The sequence below is a fragment of the Laetiporus sulphureus genome, assembly GCF_001632365.1.
Source record: "Laetiporus sulphureus 93-53 unplaced genomic scaffold LAESUscaffold_44, whole genome shotgun sequence".
In the NCBI taxonomy this organism is placed as follows: domain Eukaryota; kingdom Fungi; phylum Basidiomycota; class Agaricomycetes; order Polyporales; family Laetiporaceae; genus Laetiporus; species Laetiporus sulphureus.
Window position 1 is genome coordinate 119,619 of NW_024468553.1, and position 23,307 is coordinate 142,925.

The 23,307-nt window shown below is 49.5% G+C and overlaps 8 protein-coding genes across 8 annotated transcripts; 3 read left to right on the forward strand and 5 right to left on the reverse strand.

Annotated features, from left to right (window-relative positions):
- Window positions 1-3,521: 3,521 nt before the first annotated feature.
- On the reverse strand, window positions 3,522-4,994 carry LAESUDRAFT_716502 (WD40 repeat-like protein; the record flags this gene model as incomplete). Its single annotated transcript, XM_040907256.1, has 7 exons — window positions 3,522-3,626; window positions 3,677-3,702; window positions 3,794-4,011; window positions 4,061-4,120; window positions 4,167-4,338; window positions 4,436-4,703; window positions 4,731-4,994. The coding sequence occupies 7 exons, from the start codon at window positions 4,992-4,994 to the stop codon at window positions 3,522-3,524; spliced, it is 1,113 nt and encodes a 370-aa protein (XP_040760652.1).
- A 2,556-nt stretch (window positions 4,995-7,550) lies between these two features.
- On the reverse strand, window positions 7,551-8,890 carry LAESUDRAFT_386888 (uncharacterized protein). Its single transcript, XM_040902275.1, has 5 exons — window positions 8,699-8,890; window positions 8,494-8,639; window positions 7,913-8,440; window positions 7,742-7,853; window positions 7,551-7,685 (listed from the first exon to the last, which is right to left on the reverse strand). Exons 1-5 carry the CDS (start codon window positions 8,825-8,827, stop codon window positions 7,572-7,574), a joined length of 1,029 nt encoding a protein of 342 aa, XP_040760653.1. The 5' UTR covers window positions 8,828-8,890; the 3' UTR covers window positions 7,551-7,571.
- A 1,878-nt stretch (window positions 8,891-10,768) lies between these two features.
- On the forward strand, window positions 10,769-12,371 carry LAESUDRAFT_729683 (dihydroceramide delta-4-desaturase). The gene is made up of 6 exons (XM_040909684.1): window positions 10,769-10,889; window positions 10,927-11,123; window positions 11,186-11,234; window positions 11,334-11,464; window positions 11,517-11,582; window positions 11,672-12,371. The coding sequence occupies exons 1-6, from the start codon at window positions 10,847-10,849 to the stop codon at window positions 12,287-12,289; spliced, it is 1,104 nt and encodes a 367-aa protein (XP_040760654.1). The 5' UTR covers window positions 10,769-10,846; the 3' UTR covers window positions 12,290-12,371.
- Window positions 12,372-12,442: 71 nt separating this feature from the next.
- LAESUDRAFT_729684 (uncharacterized protein) lies at window positions 12,443-15,906 on the reverse strand (the record flags this gene model as incomplete). Its single annotated transcript, XM_040909685.1, is given in 14 exon segments — window positions 12,443-12,471; window positions 12,795-12,885; window positions 12,939-13,376; window positions 13,496-13,832; window positions 13,883-14,001; window positions 14,021-14,287; window positions 14,379-14,654; window positions 14,746-14,891; window positions 14,943-15,039; window positions 15,102-15,209; window positions 15,247-15,308; window positions 15,380-15,457; window positions 15,517-15,640; window positions 15,681-15,906. 13 exon segments carry the CDS (start codon window positions 15,584-15,586, stop codon window positions 12,443-12,445), a joined length of 2,118 nt encoding a protein of 705 aa, XP_040760655.1. The 5' UTR covers window positions 15,587-15,640; window positions 15,681-15,906.
- A 187-nt stretch (window positions 15,907-16,093) lies between these two features.
- Window positions 16,094-17,186, forward strand: LAESUDRAFT_791048 (uncharacterized protein; the record flags this gene model as incomplete). Its single annotated transcript, XM_040913925.1, has 5 exons — window positions 16,094-16,141; window positions 16,180-16,188; window positions 16,262-16,576; window positions 16,628-16,672; window positions 16,827-17,186. 5 exons carry the CDS (start codon window positions 16,094-16,096, stop codon window positions 17,184-17,186), a joined length of 777 nt encoding a protein of 258 aa, XP_040760656.1.
- A 1,143-nt stretch (window positions 17,187-18,329) lies between these two features.
- Window positions 18,330-18,719, reverse strand: LAESUDRAFT_601367 (uncharacterized protein; the record flags this gene model as incomplete). The annotated part of the gene is made up of 2 exons (XM_040903061.1): window positions 18,330-18,493; window positions 18,560-18,719. Coding segments are annotated over 2 exons (324 nt in total), but the record flags the coding sequence as incomplete, so codon positions are not given.
- A 1,756-nt stretch (window positions 18,720-20,475) lies between these two features.
- On the forward strand, window positions 20,476-20,946 carry LAESUDRAFT_611137 (uncharacterized protein; the record flags this gene model as incomplete). Its single annotated transcript, XM_040903164.1, has 2 exons — window positions 20,476-20,688; window positions 20,776-20,946. Coding segments are annotated over 2 exons (384 nt in total), but the record flags the coding sequence as incomplete, so codon positions are not given.
- Window positions 20,947-21,839: 893 nt separating this feature from the next.
- LAESUDRAFT_716509 (uncharacterized protein) lies at window positions 21,840-23,006 on the reverse strand (the record flags this gene model as incomplete). Its single annotated transcript, XM_040907257.1, has 7 exons — window positions 21,840-21,885; window positions 21,932-22,076; window positions 22,205-22,324; window positions 22,360-22,372; window positions 22,521-22,647; window positions 22,682-22,706; window positions 22,841-23,006. 7 exons carry the CDS (start codon window positions 23,004-23,006, stop codon window positions 21,840-21,842), a joined length of 642 nt encoding a protein of 213 aa, XP_040760659.1.
- Between the last annotated feature and the right edge of the window lie 301 nt (window positions 23,007-23,307).

Consider the following 23,307-nt stretch of genomic DNA (forward strand, 5'->3'; position numbering starts at 1 on the left):
AGCACCGATGACGAAGCCCTAATAGTCTCCGAACTGGGATAAGTGCCAATGACGAAGCCCTGAGCACTTCTGACTGGAATGAGCACCGACAATGAACTCCTGGGTGCTAGCGAGGCTACGGGGTCTCATGGAGATGGAATTCTGGTTTGAGACTCATGACTGGTGGTGTGCAAGTGAAATGCGATGGCGTGAGATATGAGAATGCGATAACGTGACTTATCTGGCTGAAACCCGAGTCAAGCTAGAGGCCACTGCTGAGAGTGCTGCCTCTCTCAGTGTCGAGAATCCCAGAGACATAAAATGTGATCGCAATAGACATAGACGTGGTCAGGCACGATGACCTAGCATAGACGAGATGAGAACTGAGTGCTGCTGGGTAAGGAAACTCTGAGTAAAACTTCTTGTTTTTCCTATGTACAATGTAGATTATATAGTGGGTCAGAAATGAGTTGCTGAAACGTGTTTCTGATCATACATTATGTTTCTGATCCATTAAAACCTGTCGTAAAGCTTGCTTCTGCTTCCTCTCCATATCATACAGTCAGAAAACTGAAAGTCTGGCCCTGCCAGGGTTCGTCGGTCCGCTACCCTGTCTTCCATTCAGTTAGCGCACTTGCTCGTTTCTGAGTTGCCTAACTGGTCCTGTTCCGCTTCTCGCACTGCACCTCATAATCGACCACGCTTTCTTGTGGCTCGCTCATCATTTCTGCACCTCATGTTCACCTTTTGACCCCTTCACATGATTCCGTGTTCCCAGGCTGTCAGTAAAGTCTTCTTTGCCCACTCTGGACTGTTTCAGCTCAGTGTTTGTCTTTCTAAATCATGGTGACCCGCTATCCAATTGTGCGATAGTTGAACGCAGTTTCTGACGTTTTCCGATCGCAGAATATCTCGGTGTGTATCAGCGGGTTCAAATTTCGCATTGTATGACCATTACAAAAGATAACAAAACATAACACAGTCACAAACTTTTGAAGGAACCATTGAATACAATGTTTGGAACCACTTTGAAGTCATTGGATACAATGGTTTGAACCGCTTTCAAGTCATTGAATACAATGGTCTGAACCACTTTCAAGCCATTGAATACAATGGTTTGAATTGCTTTCAAGCCATTGAATACAATGGTTTGAATGGCTTTGAAGCCATCAGCCCTTAAGGCATTAACCCTAGCAAACTCAGTGCTGTGATTGGCTCTATATATTTGCACCTGTTTAGATCAGCCGTGTCATGCATGTTCAAACTCTGGTTTGTATGCCCATTACAAAAGATAACAAATCTGAGTAAGAACAAAATGTAACACAGTAAGAAACTTTTGAAGGAAGGGCCTTTTCCTAACCTCAGGATAGGGGCAAAAAATGAAACCACTTTGTAATGGTCCACTCTGCCATGCTTTGCTTAACTGTCTCACAGATATCAAAAAAGAAGCCCTAAGTGCCCAGTGTCACACAAACTCTTCTTCGTAGCTCAAAAATTATAATTATGATGTGTCGTGCATCACCGGACAGCCCATTACTATGGTAAATGCCTGAAATGACTTCTAGAAGCTGAGTGTCCATCTGAAACATGTCCCACAATTCTTAAACATGTCAGAAGATATGCTTCACTTCATGCCTAAACATTCTTCCTGCTCTTGGTGTTTCATTCCACCGAATGCTACGTCCATTCATTTCTGCTTCTCTGATTCTTCTAGGCCTGAGGTCCTGCCTGACCACTGACTGAGTTCGTTGGCCTTGAGTGTGCCTTCTGGACTTCTAAGATGAACCTTCCATTGTCTCATGTCGAACGTGTTCTGCGTTGTCAGTGGTGATGATTATGAGTGGGAAGTAAAGGCCATTTTTGTCTGAGATTCACGCTCAGCTGCTGCCAGCTCTCATCACCGACCACCTGTTGCTGCATTATTATCCAAAGTTACCTGTGACCATAGTCCAAGAAGACTGCAGATGAAGAGCTCTGGTCTGCCTCTCAGTTAGTTAGAAGAGCTGCTCACTGTCAGGATGCAGTTGAGCATATCACTAAATACAGTTTGATACACATTCTATGTCATCTCATAATTATTTGAACATCATTATTAAGAGTAGCCTGCTGTCTCACAAAATAAACTGTATATTTTTAAGTGTGACATAATGTAATAAATGAAGGGTGAAAAGGTGATATAGTCATAGGCACTGACATGCAGTGCCCTCAACTGCATTATCTTTTTAAGCATTCAACCCCTCCGCCCACAGCATTTTCTAATTAATAAATATCTCATATGATGCAGTCAGTTCACAAAGCAAAAAAAAACTATTTTTAACAATTTTAAGTGCTTTTGTGAGCTTTTTTTCATCCACAGTTGATGGTCTTAAATAGAGAGTCATAAAGTTTCAACGCCGTGTTTCACTCATCACCACTATGTCATGTCACTCACTCACAATTGAAGTCAATCAGAATTTCATCTCCACTGAACTTCATAGCCCTCAGTAACATTGAATAACTTTAGAGTGTATGAGGTTTCAAGCTTTAAACTGAAAGCCCTTACATGAGGAAAAAGAGATAACTGAGAAATCTTCAGACAAATATAAATCTTATTTCAAATAATAGAATGGTATCTAACTGTTTCAATATTGGCCTCATCACTGCAAAAAATCACCATTTCAGAAAAATGCATGAGATAGTCACTTAAAGATGCCAAGATTCTTATATCCTTCTTGCACATTGAAAAGGCATATAAAAATTCACCTTTCCCTGACATTCACCTCCTGCATAACATCAACTTCAGTGGCTTTGAATTTCTATAAAATGCTAAAAACTTGACAGTACTTCTCAGGAATAGAAGGTATATCATTTCAAGTTCTCAAAATGCTGAGAAAACTCATTTCAATTTTCTGACATTGCAAAGGAAATATCAATTCTTGTTTCATAAAAGATATTAATATCTATTTGAATAATACAGCTTTCTAATCAAGTGAATAATGTTAAAAAAAGACTTGAGAAAGGCTCATTTTGCACCTTTTCTGAGCACCAATTTATATCAGACTGCTTTTATTGATGTATAAATAATAGGATACTGTTCAGGGAAAAGTTAGAGAAAATTGACAGATTTTTATACCTTTCTTACTATAGAAATTGGCACTTCCTTTGCAGTGTCAGAAAATTGAAATGAGTTTTCTCAGCATTCTCAGAATTTGAAATGTATCTTTTCTAACCCTGAAAAGTGCTGCCAACTTTCTGGCATTTAATAGAAATTCTAGGAGCCACTGAAGTTTATGTCATGCAGGAGGTGAATGTTTAAAAAAGAAAATGTTAGAATCTTGACATTTTTGAGCAACTATCTCATAATCATGCATTTTTCACTTTGTGAAATGATGATTCGTTTGCAATGCACTGATGGCTTATATAAGCCTTAAGTTCATTATATAACAAATTTTATCACAACAATGACATTTGTTTTCATTCTTTTGTCATTGTATCATTTCAATCATACTATTTTACAGTGATGTTAACCTTACAAGCCTTTAAATTTACAACTCTTTTATGCTCTACTCCACTGACAATGTTTCCCAAATCTGAATGTAGTTGTCTGAATTCTGTACACCTGTGCCTGCTGCAATGACATATGTATCATCTGTACTAGAGTAAAATGCCTAGTTATATTATCAGAATTTCAGCCCCTTGAGTTGAATATAGCACATACTGCAAGAGCTTGAACAAGAACCTTCTCTAAACAAATATTACACATTTTAGCAAGCCAAGCTCACCACACAGTTGTTATATAACATACCATTGAGCTTTAGCCTTTGCAAACGCTTACCATCCTCAGAATTATGTAAAGATACTTTTCCAACCTCACTACCAATCAGCAATAACTGACCACGATGAAAGATAACAGGCAGCATTCTATGAATATCTTCCTCAGATATTGGCAAAGTCAATCGATGCAGCCCAGATGGAATTTCATAGATGTCAAATCCTTTGAAAATGTTGCAGACTGCCAGACATGTGTTGTCTGGGGCAATGTCAAATGACCCACTATAATATACTAAACATCATATATGCAGATTGTGTTATCAGCACTTACCATACAGGCATATAGATGGTCCATTTCACATCAAAATGGTTTTCACTAAGTTTCCAGCAACTATTTAAATTAGCTATAGTGTAATTTCTCATATAAACTTGCTCACATAATGCCATGATTCAGATATGAGACTACAATGCAATTCTCCTGTGGAGGGGCTAACCATTGAACCTTTACAACCTCGACAGGCTGGCTCAGATTGAATGGTGTGGGCTGAGGTTGTCCCAATGTATGAAATTGCTGCCAAAATTTAGCTGCAGGGGAGCAATTCTTATCAGCTACATTCTTGTAATTCATATCATAGAAATTATGGGAGTAGAACTCATGGGGGTCATGCTAGTGGCATCTGAACCAAAAGACGAGACGATTACTCACTTCCTTGATCCCAGTCCCAGATGTTCACTGTAGCACCTGCTGCGGTTGCCAACAAATGCTCAGTGCATGACTCGGAGACATCCAGGGATGCTGTGGAACTTTGCTGGGCCCATGGACTGACAGGGCTGTCACCGGAGTCACTGGGTCGTATCCCAATCGTCGCATGGCAGTTGAGAGATAATGACTCGATGGGTTCTCCATGTGCAACAAAGCCGGAAGCGGTCACCAACTTCTCATTGAGCAGCAACGGATCAGTTCGACGATCGCACTAGGGTTATTTTTTTGTATCACATACCTCATCGAGGGTGAACATTACGAGTGTCCCATCCGCCGTACCAGCCAGGATCGAGTTTGAGCATTTTGGCCAAAGCAGGCATGACACCCCAGATTTTGCGACCACACGGTATAGCGCTTGACCAGTGTTCAACGACCAGATGGTCAGCTTTCCATCTTGCCCCCCACTTGCGAGAAGGCACCCATCAGCACTGAATGCTACTGCCGTGACCGCGTCGACATGCTCATGGCTAAGGGTATGTTTAGGGACGTATCGCAAACGCATGTTGTACACACTAGAGTCTGGAATTGTTTCGTGTGTTTGCAAAAGCAGGTGAGTCCTGTCTGCCGATCTAATAGCTTCGAAGCTTGAAGCTTGAGCGCTGAGCATGAAGGTTGGTAGAAACGAAGCAACAATGGCGGCACCGCCCACGCGCGTGTTCAAACATTCAACGTCAACACTGGCAGGCTCCGCGCCAGACGGTCAGATCTCATATCATGCTGTCTTCTGCGCGATATCTTGCTGGCTCATTATGGTGCGATAACAAGCAGCTTATACAACGTAAGTAATGCTGTAGCATTCAAACGGCTACTGACGAACAAGACGACATCGACGCGAACATGACTTGCGTAGATGCCCCAGCGCACTGCTCTGCAAGATCCGAACCCTGTCAACGACCTGCTTTCCAGTCCTCTCCTTGCGATCGTACAATGTACATTTTACAGCCCACCTCGTTCTGATCTGACGGCGCTCACCAGAGCTTCTCCGCCCTCGCGCACATGTTGAATGTGAGCGGTGACTGGGTGATTTCCGAGATAGAAAGATATGTCACCTACAGCTGGATGATTTGCATGGGCCACACTATGCCGCATTCGCGACCACAGGCATCCTTCGCCCCGCGGTATGATCTGACTCTGACCTGACTATCGTCGTCCATGTGCCAGGTGCATTAACATGCTCGGCAATGTCTTGAAAATCCATAGGATGCCCTTGATCGCTCCTGCTCGTCGACGCGAGGCATGCCCCCCCCCTTTCGCTCATCCTATCTCCCTGGGGACGCGCCAGACAGGTCGGGCGTGCCAGCGCTTCGTGGGGCACACCTTTCCACCGCCTTCGCGCCTCGCCCGCCACTCGAATGCAGCCGCAAAATGTTTCCTGTCCGCATTTCCCGTCGATTCTAGGCATCATGCATCATGGCCCAATCCATCTGTCAGACTCTCGAGGCGCATTGAAATCTCCGTTTTGAACTCACCCCAACACGTGCTGGCAATCACATTCCAGCATTTGGACGTTCACCTGCCACCCAAGTACACCGCTCGCCAGCATCTGACATCCCTCCACCGATCCTCCCCAAAGCCCATGTATTCTTCCGGTTTGGCGAACGTGCCAATCAAAGTGGGCGCGATCTTGAGTCCTCGTCGCCCGCATCCTGCATTTGTCCAGTAGATCACGATCAGATCCCATCGTGTGTGCCTACTTGCGTGGGTCAAACACGCATTGCACAAGTCCTTCCGAGTTCCTTCAGCACATCAAGGTATCTGCCCGCGCAGGACGACCAGAAAGGAGACAAAAAATGAGTTCTCAACTTACAGATGTACTGCTCGTCGATTTCAGTACGGTAGGTGCGATGTGTAACCAGCACTCACCACTGTCGTCCCAAGGAGCAACTTGAAGTTCCGATAACTTCGAAAGATGCCAGAGAAAACCCTATTCAAAGCCTCATTCCAGTTGATGCAGCCACGAACCTCTACGTCCACTCAAATCCCCTGCCTACGCCGTTGGGTATCCCCCGTCTTTTCATTTCCTCCAGCCACCGTTGGCTGGGGATACCATCACATCTCCTGTCGGCCGCTGCTTCTAGATTTATTCTGGGCTGTCCCTTGGATCCTGCGAAGGGTCATGTTGCATTCGCACACCCGACAGGAGCAGGCAAGGCTGTCTTTGAAGCTTGGGAAAAGGGTGGCATTCGAATCTATGAGGAGCAATCTCAATGAGCGTCGATGCACGAACACGTCCAGACATGTCGCAAAGAGAAACATCACATCCATTGCTATCATGTACATGTATGCCGTACAACATGATCTGCTAGTCCCCAATGAAATATGGTATGAAAATTTAATGTACATTATCTGGTTGAACAGCAGGATACCAAGTGACGGGAAGACATTTCATAGCAGATCGAGTGCATGAGATTGTTACATCCCATTAACGAATCACGCCTCCATCTGAATCACCTGCGCGCGGTTGGAAAGCGTGCTTGAGGGAGGAAGGAACGTCTACAAGAGTTAGTCAGACAAGTTTCTGCATCGAAGTTCTTCCGTACTCACCCTCTTCTTGATGCCGCCGCCCTCCGGCAAACTACTACTGCGGCCTCACTGCCCGCACGCTTCCCTACTTCAAGTCCATAACAGTTTTCGATACTGTAGAGCCATTTCTACTGCTGTTCGAGGAGCTGAGCATATTCTCCTTGATATTTATGAGCAGATCACCGTCGAGACTCGACAACCACTTGCTCAGAAGCGCAGAGCGGCGGGAGATGTCTGACAGTAGTGAGCGCGCACATAATACGCATAAGATAACATCGTCACCAGGAGGACTTCCTTCTTGACAGGTTGTCACACTAAAGAACGCCTCAAAGAGAGAAGTCGTGGATTTATGGAATCCAATGACCGTCCCGGACGCCGCTCCATAGGTCACTCCAAGGACTGATCCATTGAATGTCGTATACCTTTTACAAGCCTCTCTGTCAGTACATGTTTGACAATTTTCAAGACACGCACATATTCCAACCTTACTCTACGTGTTTAGAAAGAAATCAACGCAGCAGAAACTCCATAGATAAGCAGGCCGTACAAACTTGGTTCACGCCTCAGCGTCATGATCTTTATACCACTGATCCATCCCCGTGTAAGTTTCGTAGTGTTTCAGAATTTCGACGATCTCCGACGCCTTGAGGAACCTGTTGGCAGCCAGCATCTGCGACCGCAATTCCGTATTCAGCCCTCTGTTCAGAAGCAGATACGAAGACATACAAGGAGGAAAGATCGGAGCGCGGCCCACCCTGCAGCGCGGTGGATCATTCGCCAGTATTGATCGACGAACTTAACGATGCTATCGCGGTAAGGTTCCATGATGAACTCAGTCCTACATAGCGATCCGGTGAGCGACGGACACTCCTTCCCGAACGGCAGTGTGATGCCCACCTGTTTAGCATGATCCATTTGTTCCAAAGAGCCATCATCACTTTGTTCTCATCCCGGATATCGTCCATCTCAAAGAGCTCTTCTTCCCTATCCACGATAACCCACGAGAGCACCCCGAACGGCTCGAGCGACAATGCGTTCAGAAGGTCGTATATTCGTGACCCACCTGGCCTACAAGAGTAGTACTCCTCGGCATTCGCCCCATCCAGGAGATATGGGTACTGAGCGGACGGGCCCAGCAGATCGTCAGGCGGGGGAGGAGTCGGGTAACGTTCTGGCAGCGAGCCTCTCGATGGCTGTACAATTCTTCGCGCTCGAGGGGCGGTGGCTGGAGTGGGCGATTCTGCCCGGAATTTCTTGGGAATGAACACCGGGGGTTCAGGAGAGAGTAATTCTGGCTGGATCATAGGCAGAGGAGACGCGACGGAGATTGAACCAGACATGCGCAGTGCCTCATCCACCTCATCCACCTCCGCAGCTGACGACGGCGTTGGACGTGGCGTCCGCGACGGAGTTGAAAGTAGTTCACTATGCACCAGTCAAGACCACTGCAAGCCACATAGAGAAGACTTGAGACTTACTCGAGTTCGTCCTCTTCGTCTTCTTCTTTGAGAGGCACCTGTCCAGGAACTTGGCTATCCAAGTCGCTTTCATCATCTTCCTCATCTTCAGATGAATCACCGTCATCTATATCCGACACGGTGAGCACAATCTGCCACGTCTGTTTCTGTTTCCACCGCAGCTGATTAGCATTCATATTCATGAGATCTCCTGAGTGGAGCTTACGCCATTCCGCTCGATCCCTCTCCACAAAACTTGAACCTCGGCATGGTCGCATTGAAGATGGAACCGTAACATCTCTCGGGTATCAAAGGACGGATGTAGCTGGCATAATGGGCAATCCCACTGCAGCATATGCCCCTGCCACACTTTGTAATCGTACTCTCCCGAATCTGCTGATGTTACAGTGTTATCGTCGTCATCCAGGTTATACCTATACAATACGCTTATGGGAGCTTCCAGGGCAGTCTTCGGCTGCATCTTCACTCCTAGCAAATGGCAACGATGCCTGAAGCCTTTGCGGAGGTTTCGCAGGAGGAATGGTAGCTGTCGATACTCTTTCATCCATGTCGTAGGTAAGGTGAGGGCATCGAGGGCAGCCGTCAGCTGCTCAATGTCCTCCGATTCACTTTCCTCACTTTCTGAATCCGAAGTGTCCGGGATTTCCTCCAAGCTTTCGTCAATGACTTTCTTCCGTGCTTTTTTGGGAAACCCGCTAGATTTCCTTCCAAACTGCATTTCCGGCCTGTCGTTTCTCAAAGCCGATGGTCCCGCATGGTGTTCCATCGGATGTGGCTCCTCTCTTTGTGCCAACAGAACCAGATGAGTAGTGCAGACTTTTGCAAGCAGGGACATCTTACATACATTGCCGATTGATCACGTTGGATTTCTGCGCCGAGACCACCCAACCGGCGTAATACAAGGCTTCGTTCCAAGTAAAAGGCGTATTCCCCGGAAGTTCCGTCGAACCTGTGGCCATGGTCCCTCGCATGCAATCCTAACGGTGCGGCTGCTACATCTGGCCGTCTGATGGCAGTGGACGCCATCATTCGCGGCGCGGTGGACCGCCCGGCAAAGCCATTCTGTGCACAAGAGCCGTGGCCGCCCGATGATGGGCGGGCCTCGTCTTGCGTCGTCCATGGCAGCCGCAACGGCGAGGACTTCACGGTGAGGTCCACATGCAAGCGTGATGGCGGTACATGCGCAGAAGGCGCCCTGAACCTATCCTCACCACGTCCGACGGGGACTTGTTTTGTAGCGATTAGACGAGGAGTCGCGTGCTGGTTCATAGGCGTGTTTGAAAACGGATTTTGGGTATGCGCGTTTACTACGCGAGACGTGGATTTTGCAACAGGCCGACGAATGGGCTGTGATGCGACTGCGCGCGCCGGCGCCGAGTGAGATGAAGGGCCACTCCGGGTGGCCATCTTCCTCGAAGTGTTGGGACGATGTCCGGCATTTGAAGGTGCATCAGCACTATGAGGAGTGCCTGTTTTGCGTGCTACTTTGGATAAACCCGCATGAGTGCTGGCTTCACCTTGTCTGCTGCTTCCTGACGGATTCATGGCCGGGATATCAAACGAGAGATTGCGCTCGATCACTAGTAGATGCTGCCGCCGAAGTGACCGATGTGAGGTTCAGAAACAAGAAGGCACTGCGACATAATACTCAGTACTGTCGTTGGTGCGGACGAGTTATGAACACTGAAACGTTGATCCTCCGAACTTGTCCACCCGCGAGTTGAACATCAGATCCACGGAGGACTTTTCGCGAAACATGGTCCGGAAGCATATTCGGCGAGCAGTGGCCTGATCCACCATGATGAGAAATAGTAAAACATGCCAGTAGCCCAGTGTCGTCGCGCAAGTCCATCACTCTTCGTTTCAGACAAAAGTCCGGACTTCTTTCAGCGCATCGCATATTAAAATTAATGGCATGCATCAACTAGTCCACCATCGTTGACTGCGACGTCAGACCGAAGCCTGGTAGGTTTCAGACCCTCCGCATGCGTCAATCAGCCGGAGGATCAGTTCTTCATCTGTCCACCGGGGCGGCACGCAACGGCTTGTGCACGGAATCCATATTGATGTTCATTACGTCCCGCAGCAACATGCTTACCTGGCGTCGTCAGCAGTATCGTACGATGTCTTGCTGAGGAGCTCGAACACTCGACGAGGCTGGAGTGGAACCTAGCGTGCGTCGAGACGATTTGGCTCTGTTGAAAGCGGAAGTCTTTTGGGCAACAAAGCCAAACACATTGTTCGTAACGTGATCGTCACTCGGTATTTCCGAGCACACGACAATTTCACCACATTATCTACGGTCGTGCTGGTGCTGCGACCCTTCCCCTGCATAGAGCAGACTCAGCACGCCATGGCTGTACCATCTGAGAAAGCTGGCGTCGGCGCGCTGCTCGGTTCGCGTTGTTGCCAGCGCCGCACTTACCCGATTAGATATCAGCTACTTCGGTGGTGCGAAATCGCTCTCGGAGGGCAGGTCTCCCCACAGGACGGTGGTCGCCTCCCCAACCGCCCAAGATGACGGCAAACATCATATTGCTCCTCCTCAGGATCCGTCTGATTTTCTCTGGATCATGATGGAGGAGCCGCACCGCAGCTGCCGTACGGCAATCATGAAGGCTCATCCGGAGGTGCTTCTCCCTTATACAGCCTTCCGTGACGCGTCTAACAATGTTTTATATCATTATTGCAGGTGAAAAAACTGATGGGATGCGAACCGCTCACGAAATACGTCGTGTTCTGTGTTGTTTCTCTCCAAATCGCTGTCGCATACCTACTGCGAAACACCAAGCCTCTGTGACCGTTGTGGTGCCTTTGTGTCTATGTCATCGGCGCGACAGCCAACCATAACCTCTTCCTCGCCATCCATGAGATTTCCCACAACCTTGCCTTCAAGGGAATATGGGCGAACAAGGCACTCTCTGTGTTCGCGAACTTGTCTATCGGGGTTCCCTACTGCGCCGCGTTCAAAGTGTGTCCTTCAGCGCGAATTACTACAGAGGACTTGGCTAACAATCATACAGAGATATCACATGGAGCATCATAAATATCTTGGAGAAGACGGCATAGATACCGACCTCCCCACCCACGTGGAGCTCATTTGCTCAATAACGTTCTCGGAAAAGTATGCTTCGCGTGAGTTCGTTCACCTGTTCTCTCATAGTATATTTCGTTGAAGGCTACCATCGGTACATTCCACATATTCTTCTACGCCCTCCGTCCGGGCTTTGTGCGCACGCAACGTATCATTCAACGGCACATCACCAACTTGATCGTACAAGTCATCTTCGACTACGTGCTCGTCAAGACTTGCGGTGTTCGCCCGCTCATATATTTGCTGGCGTCAAGCTTCTTTGCGGGGAGCCTGCACCCGTGCGCGGGCCACTTCATCGCCGAGCACTACGTGTGGGATGGCCTTCTCCAAGAGACGTACTCGTACTATGGGCCCCTCAACATCCTCGCTTGCAATGTCTGTATGCTGCTCAGTTATTCGTACAGTTGTTGCTCACTTGACGCGATTATCTTGGTGGGGTACCATAACGAACACCATGACTTCCCATCGGTCGCATGGACCCGGCTGCCAGCACTACGTGCGCTCGCACCAGAGTTCTACGACACGCTCCCATCTCACCCGTCCTGGCCCACGGTCACCATCAACTTCATCCGTGACCCGGAGGTCACCATCTTCGCACGGGTGAAGCGTCCGATGAAGGGCAAGGCGCAGCCTGTGCAGGAAACTAAGCAGCCTAAGAACGCTGTCAAGGATGCTAGTGACTCGGATGAGGGAACGGAGTAGGCAAGTGGCACGGGAGATATTTTATTTCTGGTGCTCCACATAGCCCGGACGGTCGATTTTGAACAATATACTGTATACTTGTCTGTGAATCGCAGTCACATGAAATGCACTTGGGCGCGTCTTGCCCCTCTCTCGCGAGAGCTCTCAGCTCGCTCAATCTCCATTGACTGGCACCGTGAGTTCTATTCAACCGTCATGCAAAGCGAGGGTATGAGATTATGAGTACAGCCACGCGAAATGGGTATAGAGGCCTCATAGCAATATGCGCGACGCTGAAACTAAAGCGAAGACTTGATACTGTTTAGCCGGACAACCAAAGGCAGTAGTGTTCCGTTCTCGCGGGAAGCATCGTACTGGACAAGGTCGAGGTGAATCTTACAATGCATGATTGTTAGCTGGTGTGTAGCACGGCGTGCGGCATACTGCTCACCATTGATTGAAGTGCGTCTCGAACTTATTCAGGTAGTCCCATCTTTTCGAAAACTCCTTATCGCCCTCAGGCCACTCTCCGAAGCGAATGCGCCGTTTAACGACTTCGTGAATGAAGCGGCATACAGCGCAAATATGAGGCACGTCGTCATGAGGCGCGAATATGCCTACAACCGTAAATCAGAGGAACCGCAGAGCTAAGACGTGAACGATCGCTTACACCAAGAAGCCTCGAACTGTTCAGCATGCACTCCTTCAGGCATGTATCCAAAACGTCCACGTGCTCCTTCAGAAGCTGGTTGACCGTCTCCACCTTTCGCGCCTCGAGTTTTCCTTCGAGCTTGCGCCAGTTCGGCTCGAGTACCTCGAACGTCGTGAATGCCAGTATGTTGTTGCATGAACGCAAGCATGCGCGCCCGCAACAGGAACGCGCGCTTGCGCCAGTTCTTCCAGCTGCACACCCCACTCGCTCGCGGGGGGGCGTGCGGTGCCATATGGGCATCTTCTGCTCGAGCCACATGCTCGTGAGCATCTGCTCGACGTGTTTGAGATGCAATAGGAAGTGGAAGATGAGCTGGTAGCGCAGGACGGTCTTGCGCGAGATAACGAGCGAGAGCGGGAACTTGACAGTGTAGCCCATACCCGTTAGCCAGATGCTCTGTTTGGTAACCGATGCATCTTGCCTTGTAATGATTTTTTCTCATCCTTATCCCTGTCCTTCTTCGATTCTTCTCTAGAATGTGCATCCATCCCCTTGCCAGTGTCCTCGCCAATTACTCCATGCTTCCGCAGTACATCTATCAGCCATTCATACAGCCCGCTCATCGCCATCGTGACACATACGTCCTCACGGAACATCGCATCCTCACCCTGCGTGTTTGTGTTGAGCACGAGGTCGAGCAGGCTCTGCAACTTCACAAGCGATGCGCCCTTCGCGGGTCTGCGTAGCTCCGAGTGTGAGAGGTCAAGGAGATGTGTGATGAACGTCGACTGCGAGAGGAAGAACAACCGTTTGGAGGAGCGCAGCCGCGGAATTAGCTGCTGGTCCCGCAGGAGCAGCTCTAGCAGAGTGTGATTCGCGTGAGTGTACGCCTCATCCATCGATTTGTCTAATCTATGATCATTAGCTGAATGGAATACGACATCATCAGGAAATGTACTCGCTTCTCATTGTCCAAGGACAGATCGTCATCGGCTTGGTTTGAATAACGCCTGATCTCAATACCACATTCCCGGATGACGTTCAGGTACTTCCCGGCGAGGAGCATCTTATGCTTCCAATTCTCCACCATAGGAAATGACACAGGCGCCCCCAGGTAAGCGACCGCCTGGAGTACGTGGTGGAGGCACTCCGGCGGTTTGGGACGATCCACCGATTGTCGAGCCGTCTCGAGACCATATATACATGTCAATATGATTTACGGTATATCGCCGCTCCCAGTACTCATCCGTATAGTCCACCTCGAGCATTTCACGATCAACGAACTTGCTCTCCTTGACGCACAACTCCTCATACGGGTCAACCAGCCGGCCCATCAGTATCCAAGCCTGCAGCATCTCGATATATGGCTTCCCGCGGTGCGGAGCATTCGCCATACAGCGCCCGCGCCGCCGGGTGGCCCGACATGTTCTGCATGCACTCGAAGATGATCGCAAGCACCTCGCCGCCCTTCACTGGGGTTGCGCTCGCACCTTCATCCACGCCCTTGTTGATCTCGCTGCGCATTGCCTTGAGCTTCGCGCCGCCGAGCCCGAGTGCCTCGTTGCACACTGCCTCCTCGCTGTCAACTGAGCTCTCAGACTCTGACTCAGACTGCGCATCGGAGGTGCCATCTGCTCTCGCGAGCTCAGTAGTGAGGAGATAAAGTAAAGAGAGGGTGTGCAGGATGGGGTGCACGTAGAACAGAGCTTCTGCAGGGTGAATGAGGAGGAGGTGCTGAAAGCGTGTTCGAGCTGGGCAAGAAGGGTTTAATACTCCTGATGAGAAAGATGTCAGCACGAACAGACTGAACCGGATCAAAGCATACTTTGAGCATGTCGCGCATGGCAGCGCATAGCACATGATTCACAAGTCCAAAGTCTGAATGGCTCCGTAGCTCGATGAAGGAGGTCACAGCAGTGTAGTATGTTGCAAATGGTAAAATGCGTTCGACGAGGTCACGCAACGAAGGGTCTATAAGTGATGAGAGACCCGGATAACCCCCAGGCAATGATAGCCACCTACTTAATGAGGGAGACACGACGAAAGCTATCCCTTGCAATGGGTCCTCGTCATCTGGGGAGTAGTCAGGAAGCTGAGTGACATATACACCCTCAATCGCCTGCGATATGCACATAAAACGGTTGCTATCAATTCGCTCGATACGCTTAGAATGAAACATACCATCAGAACAAATAAGAGGTCCTCCAAGACAAGCGCCTCTTGTACCTCAAGAGGGACACCCTCGAAGCTCTCCTTCGCCTTCGTCTTGCCCTTGCCCTTGCTCTTGTCCTTTGCTCTTGTCCTTTGGTGCTATGCCGGATGCTACTCGTGAGTTGAGCGGAGCGCGCACGAACGATGTCTCCGCGTAGAAGGATGTTTCTTCGGGTGCTACCTATAGCTGCTTCGTCGGAACACGCATACTGATGAGCGTACGCATAATACCTCTATCCAGGCTGGACATGCAGAAAACACTCCAGGGTCCTCTTCATATCCGTCTTCGACATACTGATGCGTTCTCCGAACAGATGCTATCGTCCCTGTCAACCTATTGTTCTTTCCATATGAAAACTCTACTACGCATGTCCAGCTTCAGGACATACCTTCGTGTACTCCTTCGTCGACAACGTCAAATTCTTCTTCCGTCGTCGAGGAGTATAAGGCTCCATCTCTTTCGTACTCTATAGGTCCTATCCACGGTCACGTCGTGTTAGTCGGTATATCTGCAATTGACGCCGGTCTAGCAGTAGAACGACTACGTACGGAGGTCGAACACAGTCTCGTGTACGCGTCCCAACGTGCGTGAGAAGTTCACGATCGAGGTTGAAACATTGACTCTCGGGTCGTTCGATCCCCAATCAGCAAATCTAATATTCGCGAGAGGCCTCAGTATGTGCTATATAGCAATAAGATTTTCCTGGATGGAGATTCGGACATGTACAGTTGAGGGTGCACATGGACCTGGAGGATTTAAGGCTGCAGAAAGTGCAGAAACCAAGCAGAAACACCGTAGTACGATCAAGGAGGACACCGGCAGGTGCCGAGACCCGGGTATCGGAGTTTTCTGACCCCATGTCTAAAACCCGATTTTTTGCCCACCCCTTGGCCACGATCGCTTCGTCCTTATTCTCGACATCCTACAACTAACCCTCCTGTCCTCTCCTGGATAGGACGGCATGCGCGATGCAAACGTATATAACCTTAAGCGGGCTATGCCCCGCATGGTGCGTTAATTTATCTCAAATGTGTTTGCATTCATCAGAGCTGGAATGTGCACAACTTGTACAACCTCTGGCAACGCTCTTTCGGTGGAAAAACACGCGAAATAGACTTTTCCAATTCAGCACCGATGGATTGCCAAGGCGCTCTTGCGCGCCTACCATGGCGACTTACATCCGCCGGATGTGCGCTCGCATGTCATCAAGAGCGCAAACCTCGCCGCGCTCAACAAGTGGGCACATCGCGATATGGCCGCGGAGAAGGAGGCGAAGAGGCTTGAGCTCGAGCAGGCCAAGGGACTCGCACCTGTGGGCAGTCTGATGTTCAGGGAGGTGGAGAGGTGGCTCGATGTGCTCGTGTTCCGATGCTGCTTTGCGCACATTGTATACGAGGCGTGGAGGCTCATCATACACAGAGAAGTCATGCTGAACGGGCAGAAGGTGCGTGTGCCGATAACTATCCCGACCGCGACACTCTAACAGAATAAGCAGCATATGCATCCAAACACGAGATTGGCTCCAGACGACGTGATCTCAGTCAATCCGAAGGGGATCCGCTTCCTTTAGGCTAGCGCAGCGGCAAAAAAAGCGAAACCACAAAGGCACCCGAGGAGGACGAAGTGCAAGAAAAGAAGAGCGAGTCGTCTGCCGCCGAAAACTCCGCACCGCAGAAACCGACTCTGCAGAGAAGACAAAAGAAAACACTGGCGCCGCTACATCTACGACTGCCTCGGACGCGCAGGACGCAAGCGAATGCCGAGCCAAGGAAGAGCCGAAGTCGCCCAAGCCAAAGCGTAAATCGGACCTCACGCCCTTTCACCTGCCACCCTACGCCTCTCCATCCATCTTCATCCATGCGTATATCGAGCCGTCATTCGCGACCTGTTCCGCGGTGTATCTGTGCCATCCGACCGCACTCCCAGGGTACTCGGAGATCCCAACACCGTACGATGCAGATGGGGAGCTCGTGCGCGCGGCCTGGGAGTGGTATAGCCATGTGCGACCGTGCATGCGCAGCAAGCGCCAGCTCAGTTTGGATGCCGGAGAATAGACAGGTCAGCGGCAGGGCAGTGTATCATGAGCGCGAGAATGCCGAGGCTACGGCCTAGGTCGTATACTGATGCTTCATTTTCTATGGAATGGTGTGGGATTAATGAATGCATACGCGCAGATCAGGGCTGCAGCATCATTCCTATAAATCAAAGTGTCATGCATGCCAGTTGAGCGTCGATCATTGGACCTTCCGAGCATGCGCGCACCCTACAACGTAATAATTTTACGTGTGTCGGGGGCATCCTACGGCGACATCCAGTATCAAAGGATCACCGACACTTACATTGACCATGGTTGGTTGTGCACATATGAAGGCTCGAATGAGGACCAGGAAGAAATACTTGCCTCGTTCTCTTGCTGAATCATTATGGACCCTATCACAGATATGATTGTGAGAGCGAGTGACTATTCAAAGAGATTCAAAGAGAACAATGGCGATGAAAAGGACGAGAACAGCTGGGACCATTGACGATCAGTCTGAACAGCATCAAGCCAATGCACCGCAAACAAGTGTGATGAGCCATCTGAGCCTATCCATACGGTGTGCATGCGTTAGGCACCACTTGTCCTCACAGTGTGGGAGCTCATTGCGCGAGCCTCGGTCTAATGAGCGAGGATGGTGCGATGATTACGTGTAAGGTGAGAACGGCAATACCGAACATCGTCCTTAGATAGCCCCTCACGTTCCACAGCTAATATGTACAAGTTCATTCGGACACTTGCATAGCCTTCGGCGATCATGTTCAAAAGGAGTGTTGCCATCGTCGGCTACTAGTAGGACCGTCTATGTGACAGCGCCACACGTAAGTTCACAGTCTGACACACATTGAACACTGACTAGTCAGATATCCTCCACGATGGACCTCCTAGAACGAGTGTTTGACTCATCGATATGCACGGATCGATCACTCATTTTCAATGTTTCTGCCTGCCAGGGTATTAGAAAAGACACTGTCCAGCAAACAACACGAGACCATAGGATGATGGGCATGTCACACGAGTGTACATATACATTAAGTGGAGATGTATCTGCTTCACGCATCAGCATCAACACACAGCAGAACATTGAATGCGACAAGCCTTACCTATAACATATCGACAAGCCTCCCAAACAGCACCTGCAAGCACCTCATAACTCTCCGGTGACGTTGCGCACGACCCAATCTGCCACACGGCCCACGGTCTCCTCCGGCTCGTTACCATGAATATAATATGCCGTGCGCTGCTTGACAAAAACAGCGTACTGAGGAGCGTACTTATACAGCTCAGTGGCGACGAGTATGAGGATCGTGTATAGAATGATGACTAGCCCGCGTTGCATCGGTAAATCACACTGCCACATGCAGAGCGATGGAACTGCACTGCACTTACTCAGCAGGATCTTCTCCCACCGCTCAAGCAGCGCACGCCCGGTGGTCGTCTCGAACAGCATGCGCCTTCGCCAGAAAAACGCGCCAATGGGGTTTCTCGGTGAGCGATACGGCATGGTGATGCCGAAGATCGCAGCGGCGGTCGTGGGGACGTGTTTCCATGTCTGCGGGGACATCGCAGGCATCGTGGATGAAGGCACGGTCGACGATGAATCGATGGATGTCAGAATAACGATGTGTGATTGGTATGGGATGAAGAGGGATCGAGAGCTGCGAATGCTGCGTCACGCCGGACTAAATGGACGTGTAATACGAATAGGCCGTGTACATGCACGAATAGTATAAAGAGAGGGTGAACAGTCAGACGTCCGACGAGACTACTCGAGAAAGCTGGGATGAACACTTCAGTTGGTGACGGCGGAAATCTGAGAGTGGCAAGCCGGGAGACGCCCGACACAGGTTAACATTCCTAGTACGTACTACAATGACCAGTTCAGTGGTTGCTTCGCCACCTTGTATCGATCACGCTTCTGCTCTTGTACCTGCTCTTGTACCTTTCAGCTGCTCTTGTACCTTTCAGCTGCTCTTGTACCTTTCAGCGATGTCCATGAACCCAGGATCTCTCAGGGAGATCACGCCGTCTTCTTTCGGGGAACCTTTGAATCCTGCAGAAGCTTCGGTGCGTCAGTTTCCTGCCAGCAATAGTTCACTGCTGGGTTTACAGGGGGCGACAGGGACCTCCGCGCACGCTTATCACTGATTCTGACTGCTGTGATCAGTCTCATAGATCCTCTTATGTTGCGGAACGGCACCGCGTGCTCAGCGTCAGTGATTCACGCTGTTGAGTTAGGTTGTCGATTCATCCTGCATATTTTTCTATAGAGCGTAATGAGCGCTGTGACATCAAGGCATAACTCGGTGGAAAAACAGGTCCTTCGACTTACGGGGTCGGTATCTGTAACGACTACTATAGAGCGGTCTAGACACATGGACCCTCATCAAGATCATGGTGAATCATCCAAGTGGTCAATACGCTCAGAGACAGCTGATGTCGAGAGTTTTTACCGCCTCCGCCATGATAAGCGAGCATCCGCTTTTGGCAATGTCCCTTCCCGCGACGAACGTTCCTCATCAGCTCCGAGCGTCAGATCCTCTGCCGAATCTGCATCAAATGATACTGGAGAGTCATCAAGACATTCTATGGAGCTAAGCTTTGCTGCTCTCTCAAGGAATGCTCCTCGAGAGTCCCCTAAACAATCTCCACGTCGAATCTCGAGATGGAACCCACCTTCCTTCGAATGGTCGGATGAACCTTCCATATACCCGGATTCTCCTATGTGCACCGACCCCTCCTTTCCGCAATGGGATCCTTCTCCAATACATGTAGAGGATGAGACTACTAGTACTACTCAAAGTGGTAGGTTGCCCACAGGAGACATTGAGCCGCGTATTGACTTGCAGCCTCTAGCCATGGCCCAGACATCAATGTATTCTCGTAAACTATGGCAGAGCAACCAACTTAACGCGGAGTCCCATGCAGCGCCTTCTTCCTCGTCTTCTTCCCCGTCAGCTCGCACGCAGCACCGACCACGCAAACCCTCGATAACTGGCAGGAGCTCACGGATCGCACATGCTTCGAAACACATTGCCCGAGCTCTGGTGATGTCCATAATTCCGGGACTTATCTTGCTTGTGTCGTGTAGTGCACTCTACTCATCTCTCCCAAATGAATTCTCGATCAACGCATGTAGTTGCCAGGGAGTTGATTCGTCAGCCCATTCGTCTGCTGATCCCTCGGCGAGCATCGTACAAATTGACATCGACAACGTGCAAGTTCTAGAATCTCTGACATCCCCATCCCACGTCATACCAGAACGTACCGATGTTCGCTTTCTCAAGCGGATTTTGGGACACAAAATCGCGATACCTCGCCCTCCCTCAGTTGTGCTGGGAAAGTCATTGCACGCTGGGGTCTGCTGGCCAATGAACGGATCGACTGGGCACCTCGGTCTTCGATTGCCTTCTGCTATGCACGTCACACATATCAGCATTGATCACATCCCGCTGGATTTGACTGAAGACATCCAAGCGGCACCTCGAGATCTCGTCTTGTGGGGATTGTCGGAGGACGTGGCTATATCTCATGCGAAACCCCAGCCGGAACACACACATTCTTTGAAATTAGCGATGCGACTGCCCCTTCCACCAGGGATGCAGCTGGTTCCGCTTGCAAGCATTAGCTACGACATTTATGCTCCGGCTTACCGGCAGTTATTCGAAACTGATGTACGCTTCCAGGCATTGTCATTCGACATGCTCGTCTTGGAGGTCTTAAGTAATTGGGGAGCATCGGAGTTTACTTGTTTGTATAGTGTTCGCCTGCAAGGGTGGGCGTAAGGCTGAATGTATGCGATGTGCTATGGCCATGAGTTGTCTTCATGGCCTACCGTGCATACAGTGTTCATTCGAGCGTTCCCTTATATGCATTATCTTATCATCCTCCTTGTCGCTCGCGTCCATTTGCAAACCCATCTTTTTTCTCTCAACATCGCTATCAGTGCCTGCAGCAGATGGGTCTCCCACACGACCACACCAATGACGGACGGTCGTTTCGCGCGCTCGAACACGAAGAACAGCGAAGGAGGAATTATTAGTGTCGAGCAAGTCCGGGTCGACGTCATGAGAACACCCAAGGCTCTCCATCAGAAGTCGCGACGCTGCAGCGCACTATGCTAGCCTATTGTGAGTCCGGTCCCTAGATATATGTTAGAACGTCTCTCCTATCTCATGAGTCACCCACAGCTGCGCCCAGAGTCCGCTGAGTAGCCGGATCTGTATACGCTCGCGTGCTGCTCTCCTAAAACATATTCACCCCTCGTCATGCCCCGCAGAGTACTCACTGGCTTTGGCATCGACGTAGACACCGTCGCCGGATGGTGCGCATTCTGCAATAAGCCGCTCTTCGAGATGCTAAAAAGGCACAAGGCACGGTTCATACGGAGGCGAAGACTCTCTGTTGGACATTTCCAGGGTATTCTATGAGCCTTATCGCTAGCTCTTTAAGAAGTACAGTATCAAGACGACTTGGTTTATCCTGGTTAGCTTCGATGACAATATTGGCCAGCATGAATTAATTCCTCACGAGGACACAGTTTGGAGACTTTCCAGAACAAATAGCTGTCGTTCGGGACGCGGGCCATGAGATGTAGGTAACCTACAACCGAACTCCTTGACGCACGATTACAGTGAAGCTCAGAGGCTTCACGGATATTCTCACGAAGTTATGACTTTCTAATCGAAGGCACGATGGCGAGGTCACCGTTGTTGCTGCAGAATTCCGTATCGTTGACGGTTCAATAACAAAAGGACATACTTGACTATACCTATGACTTGTTGACGAACTTCAACAATGGGATACCACCCAAATGGAGCGTCGCGCCGTGGTGGGAGACAAGTGCTGAAGGCGCTAACTTCCTCCTCGATGAGGGTATCATGTTGCAACCATGAATGCCTCGTTCCTGGTATTAACATCACTTGTTCAGATCACTCGAGTATGGCTCATGAGTAACGATCATTTCTTCCTTCATCCTTCCTCATTTCACGTGCGTAACAGCTCCCAGGCATACTAACCATGCGATCAAGACACCTGGACCAAGATCGATCACAAGGTCGAAGCGCATACTTGAATGAAGTCCTTGATTCGCGGCAAAGAAATAGGCATCGTCGAGTTGCCCGGCAGTTGGTATGTTTATCTGAAAAGCACCACCTAAGCATTGTTTGTCATAATTCTCATATAGGTACCTCGATGATGTTCCTGCGATGATGTGCGTGCCGTCAATCACATAATTTAATTCAGAACGCTGTTTAGGTTCATCAAATCTAGTCCCAACTCCCACGGCTGGGTCTGTGTGTCCTTATGGATGATATCGGTCGCTCTGTCATATTCCGTCAGATTAACGCACGACGTTGAGCAGCTCTGGAAAGATACTTCGCATACCTATGCAGATGAAGTCGTCGTATGTGACTTGTAACATGGTCCGTGCATGAACCTCGTCACCACAGAGGAACAGAACTTCATCTTCCCGTTCACTATCCATCCAGATGTCAGCGAATGCGTACTCACTTAATACGTATACGCTTCTTGATCCCTGTAAACGTGCTCATCTGCGCATCAGCCACCCTCACATCCTCCTCATGATCGTAAGTGTTCCGTGCAGTTGTATCAAACTCCGCCACCGTTCATTCTGCACAGGAGTGCTTCATCGAATAGGTCAACACCCACCACAAAGACGTCCACCGGGTGCGCATGACGGATATGGCGCGATCACACGTTTTTCTGGTTCGAAAGAGGCAGCAAGAAGAGCCGGTACAATGTTGCCTATGGTCAAGTTAACGACAAGATCACCGACATCTAGCAATTCCAACAGCCGCCCATACAATTCCTTCATACGCCCCTGTCGTGTTCGTGTGGACGACTTCTCTGCACCGGCTGACCTTCATGCGAAGCAACCTCTGTCCCCTCTTGAAGCATGAAGTCTATACTGAGAGAGCACTCAAGGACACAGAAGTCAGGACAGAGCCTGTTCGGACATTCAGCCACTTGAAGGGTCAACCTAAGAAAGCTCCAGGATGGCGGGATTGACTACGCGGGTGTCAGAGATTTGTTGGTTAGTTACCCTCACTAACGCTCGTCTGTTCTCGTCAAGTATCCAGATGCTTGGATGTATGTATATTGAGAGGGTGTGATTC